General features: G+C 39.8%; 1 protein-coding gene across 1 annotated transcript in view; it reads right to left on the reverse strand.

The window, feature by feature from the left end:
- Window positions 1-3,808, reverse strand: part of LOC124152075 (sestrin-1-like) — a 51,086-nt gene extending 47,278 nt beyond the window's left edge. Inside the window, exon 1 of the mRNA XM_046524820.2 lies at window positions 3,151-3,808. Within this exon, the coding sequence (XP_046380776.2) occupies window positions 3,151-3,444 (294 nt within the window). The 5' untranslated portion in view covers window positions 3,445-3,808. The remainder of the gene's footprint in view (window positions 1-3,150) is intronic.
- Window positions 3,809-6,000: the final 2,192 nt, after the last annotated feature.

Genomic DNA, 6,000 nt, shown 5'->3' on the forward strand with positions numbered 1-6,000 from the left:
TTGTTTAACGCTGCACTCAGCAATATCCCAGCTGTATGATGGTGGCCTATAAATAATCAAGTCTGAACCAGACAATCCAGTGATCAATACTGTGAGCTATGATCCACGCCTTCGGGGTACGAAGGCACGCTACCAACAAAGTCACTTAGACTGACGATGCCGTCCATTTCGTCGCGTCTTACGACCAGTGTAGTTTGATGGGGTCCTATCCTAACCTAGAATTCTCACAAGGGAAAAATTAAATTGATAACAGGAGCTAATTTTGTTCTGAAAGTCCACTAGCTTGATATATGACAATGTAAGCATGTTAAATGTTATCATTAATCTTTAGATTACATGTATGTTGATTAACATTACAGGAAACTGGCCATGAGCATGATGAGTTTTTCGGTTTCAAGTAGTCGATGCATCGATGGATCACAATTTTTTACTTCTCGATACAAATATTGATCACAGTCACACACTAAGTAAAGATATTGATTCTTAGTTTAAATGTTTGCTTTAATAATAGTTACAAACACTAATTTGTAGTGAAAATTATCAGTGAAAATATTTTCATACATTGTGCCATACTTGACACTGCCAACTGTGAGTGAGTATGGTTTTACGCCGCTTTTAGCAATATTCCAGCAATATCATGGCAGGGGACACCAGAAATGGGCTTCACACATTGTACCCATGTTGGGAATCGAACCCGGGTCTTCGGCGTGGCGAGCGAACGCTTTAACCACTAGGCTACCCGACCGCCCCTTTGCCAACTGTAAATCGTCAGTGTGCAAGGTATTTGGTCATCCTGTTTGTGATAAAGATGGCTTACACACCATAGATAAGAGCACATGGAAGTATCGTGATATGAATCAGATCGTGAGCAAGGTATCATGATAATCACACAGTTGTATGTATCGACCCAGCCCTTACGTTATTGCTTCAATTCTGGGTTAAACTGGAAAATATTTTCATCCTTCTTGGCCTGCTTGGCCTCATGAGACATTTCCTAGAAGCCCCACCACTTCTGGCCAGGAAAGTACCTTAACTTCCTTCTTGATTAGAAATATGAAGGCGAACATCTCGTCATTAATATTTTGTGTATTTCTTTATATGTGCACTGCTGTACACTAAAGAATCTCACCTCATTATATATAACTAAAAAAGGTTAAAGACCAACCAATTCTTTCTGGAATGGAAAGACATATTCCCTTTAGCAATATGAAAGAATTGGGTGTTTCTTAATCTCTTTGAGTAGTATGAAGCTGGAATATTGCTGAGTGTGGTTTGAAGTTTGTTGTTTAACGCCGCATCGCAGCTATATGACAGCGGTCTGTAAGTAAAAGAGTCTGGACAAGACAATCCAGTGATGGACATCATGAGCATTAATCCACACAAATGGGTCACGATGACATGGATCAACCAAGTCAGCGAGCCTGACCACCCGATCCCATCAGTTGCCTCTTACGACAAGCACAGTTAGGCATGAAACAAACCATTATATCTAGGCTATGAAATCTTTAATTACACAATACTTTTCTCTCCCTTTTTCACATTTTTTTCCTGTTTCTGATTTTATAATGGAATGGAGCTGGCTGGACTTGTTCTTGAAAAAAGGTTTCATAAATTACAGAAATTCCAGTCATTGTGAAATAATTAAATTTTCGTTGTGTTCATTGAAATTCCTGTATTCTGATTAGCTGAATTGGTCATGTGTTATTGCATTCATTTCCCAATGAATGTAAAAAATTAAGCCACGTCCACCGAGGTGCACTACTGTTATTACTTCGGGATGTCGGGGAATCCCAATTTTACAGCCGAGAGAATTCCCTTTCTGCTCACGCGTATCTTCAGGCACAGGACATTTAGCGACTTTCATGCATATTCATTGTCCAAACAAACCTTTGAGAATGAATGAAACAGCAAACGTTCAGGCTCGCTCGCCTGTTTTTTTTCTGCTCGCCTTGGTTCAACTTTCATGTCTTCGGGTTTCCTTTCTAACTAGCATTTTTCCAACTGTGTTTTACCGTAATCAGGGAAGTAATGTTTGAATCTGGCGGTAACTGACCATGTAATTTGAAACAGCCGCCTTCTCCCGGACATATTTCTTCCAGTTCGTTACAGTCTGACTGTTGCAGATCTTTTCGCCTCTTGTCTTAAGCGACATATCTAATGAACATTGTTTTGCTCCTGCTCTCTGTTGAGAGGCTACTGACAGTATATTATTTATGTGCATAAATTAAACAATCACCTGATTCATGTCACGCCACAGTATGTATTCCTACACCTGGAATCAATCTCGTCATTTTTGTCTGTCTTGATATATACCACTGTTTTTGGTTAAACTATTGTAGATAAAACATGTTTTATGCTGTCAAATTTAATTATAAGCATTGACTGTGTATTTCTTTCGGTTCATTGAGGTATGAATCGAAAAACCAATGTGCAAACTTTTGTAAGAATCCGCTACGCCGATTCATTCAGTTTGCACATTGGTTTTTCGATTCATACCTCAATGAACCGAAAAAAATACACAGTCAATCCTTAATTAATTGTCCTATCAGTTATTAAATGAATTCCCCCCACCCTCTTAATTTGGAGTGCTGTGTACATGTAATCATATTTTATCACAAAAGACCTGAATCCAATTCCATCAAAAATTGACTTTTAATCTTTATGAGAAAATCTTATTGCTACATTTTTCTAATAATAAAAATTATTTTATGACAGGCGAACTGAATTAGACCACGCCCCCTCCTGTCCGTCAAACCGTAACCCTGAGGTCACTCTCACCTAGAGGTCACAAGTTGACCTGATTCCACACAACCACGGTTATTATATCTGACACTTAACCTATCTCGATCAGCTTGTAAATAGAGAAATATCCCCAAGTATGGGGTGCATGTTGTTTGACATTTACATATCACTCATGTCAGATAACGCGAGGTAGAACTTCGGAATCAGGTCAAGGGACCCGCTCCCTTGGTCGAACGATCTAGAATAGCGCCACCTCATTCACCGGAATAGCTTCCGATATGGCTTTCATTTACAAAGCAAACTTCGGCGCATATGTTCGTCAATTAAACAATGAATAATAAGTGTATAATTTCATATCAATAGAAGAAAATGATTTGGGAATATAATCAGTCCGAGATTGGCCGTTACCTTGACATCGTCGAGAATGTCTGCTAGCGCTTCACGTACATCGTCGAAGGGGCACTGTATGGAAAGACATAGAAGTTCGGGGAGATATTCCGTAACTATGGGCTGAAACCCGTTGATGCCCGTTTCGCCATATATCTGTCGAGGACTGCCGTATCCATCCAGCCAAGCATCAAACGTTTTTCGCACAGAGTCTATACCCAGCCGGCGAGCGGCCGAGTCGCGATGACACACGACATGAAAGAATCGGAGGGATTCTACGTCTCGCAAGCTGGTAAGCACAACCTCATCTGCCATCCACCCTCCAATGATCCTGATCTTCTCAGACGAAGTCACTTAGTTTTTCTGTCAGTCTAGACCCGGCCTTGCAACTGTGAGAGCTGTTCTAGCCGGTCTCACAACTTGGTCCTGCTTCGATCAGCTGATCCACACCAGCCGGCATCCAGTGGAAAACGTGACCCAGTCGCACTATCGCTGCGGTGTCAGCCGACTGAAAAGTGCTGCAACACTGTTTTTATCAAATCAGTGAGATAAAGAACAGGTTCTCAGCACTACTGCAACATATATTGTTTTCTTTTCCGTAACGTTCATGATATTTTAACACGTTAACTTACACTTCTTTTCGCCAGCGAACACACAAAGTCGGTCACTGCGCACGAACTATGAGTTGACCTCTGACGTAGGGAACACACCTCCAAAACCAGCCAATCAAACGCGAGGGAAATATACCAGCCGCTGCCCTCTCGCACAATGAGGGTTTATGTATATTTTCATAAAAAAGTGATGTCGCGATGATCTTAAACTATGATGACCGTGTAAACAGACTGAGAACACATTAAACCAGCAGATTTACGTTGCTCTACATTAAAACTTCTGGTTTTCTTCAACAGATTTACAAACATCGCCTTTCGCATGCTCATTGCTATAATACACTTAATCCTTTCAATTTGTAACTGTTAATATAATCTTTAAATGTATTCCTGCACATGAAATGACACTTTATGCCGGGAACTACTGTGGATTGGGTGATAAAGAAAGTAACGATCGGTAAGTAAAATATACTAAATAGGACACTGATCTTTTCTTGTGAAGCATATTTCATATCGTAACGTGAAAAAGCTGACAGTTTCACTCTTGGCTTTGCAGCTCATATCAGCTTTTGTCGTCAGGTCACTCGATGCGATTACATGTTATTTGACAAGAAAAGTCAAATGTAATTAGTATGTATTTTCTTACAGAACTTCATTTTCCTAATCCTAAAAAAACCTTTGTGCTTTCTTTTGGGGCAGAATGAAAATATAACATTCCGTCATTAAGTATTATTTCACTCGCGTGGTATATATTATTTTCAATTTTCGGATAGATATAGGATTTCTTCACAAAATACATAATGCAACTCTACATACATTAAACACATATAATAATGATATCACGCTATATGAGAAATAGCTACGCGATAAATCGCAAAGAACAATGAAGAAAGAAGCGTGGTTTATTTCACAATATAACATTGTTTTATCGTGACGTAATTTCTGGAGATTCGAATATGCGCTCGCAATTTTATGACGTCGTAAATTGTACGACGTAATTTATCAGAGGGAAGTGTCTAGTGAGTTGTTCTCCACAGATGAAGCTAAGTAAAGTAGATAAACGCAGTGGCCGAACGATCGCTTCCAAAAGTGGGAGCGATATGACAATCGGTATTAGGAGAAAAGGTACAGATAATCGACGTGAAAATTATGAGAATATGCCCGAAAGATCAAATTTAACCCCTGTTCATGAAATGGACTTGTCCGACACTGCCACGGTCGGATTCTATTCAGGGATTCATCATTATTTAAATATTTTTAACGGGTCACGTTTTACTGAAAAACTTTGATGAGTATAAACAGCCCAACTTGGACAAAGAAAACTTGGTCAACGTTTTCTTTGACCATGTTTTTTATCAAAGTTTTTGACAGTGTAACGGGGGCTTTATGCAAATGTTACAGGCCGTAACACACGAAACATGACGTCACATAATTAATAACGTCAGAACTTATCAGTGTTGAAGGCGTGATGACCCCGTTAGTTTATATATAATTATAAACACGGTTTTCAATATGTAGAAAATATTTAGTTTCTGGTAGCTGACCAAAATATGTGGATAATAAATGGATAATTTCAGGAGTGTGTGTCTCGTACTTGTCAGAGTTCATGCATTTCGTTCTCGCTCCGGGTGACAAAACTTCTCACACTCGTTCCGCATGACACAAAACATGTACATCTGTCCTAGACACGGGAGTGAACTGTGGAAACTGGACTTTTATAGTCAGGTAACTCCCTCGGAAACTTGCCTCGGAAAGATGACACATGTTGTTTTAAATCTTTATTTATCGTCCATGTGTTATAAAATGGCAAAAACTATAACAAAATAAATAAGCTCATACTTCAAGCGCCTACAGCATTGTTTGCGTGATGACGACACAAGTGACGTCATACATTCATTGTTGACTTGTGTAATAGGGGCGGTCGGGTAGCCTAGTGGGTAAAGCGTTCGCTCGTCAGGCCGAAGACCCAGGTACGATTCCCGACATGGGTACAATGTGTGGAGCCGATTTCGGGTGTCCCCCGCCGTGATATTGCTGGAATATTGCTAAAAGCGGCGTAAAACCACACTCACTCACTCAGTGTGATAACGACACAGATGATTACGTTATAGCGAGCCTATCATTGTTGTATCGTTAGTGTGTTAATAAAGGAATTATAACAGTAACACATATGGGTGAATGCATGTTGTTTTACACCGCAATCAGCACTAGGACGACGCAGAAACAACCAGCACATTGCTTTCACCTAGTTTGTATGACCTTA

Source organism: Haliotis rufescens, unplaced genomic scaffold, assembly GCF_023055435.1.
Source record: "Haliotis rufescens isolate VD_foot unplaced genomic scaffold, xgHalRufe1.0.p SCAF_32, whole genome shotgun sequence".
NCBI lineage: Eukaryota > Metazoa > Mollusca > Gastropoda > Lepetellida > Haliotidae > Haliotis > Haliotis rufescens.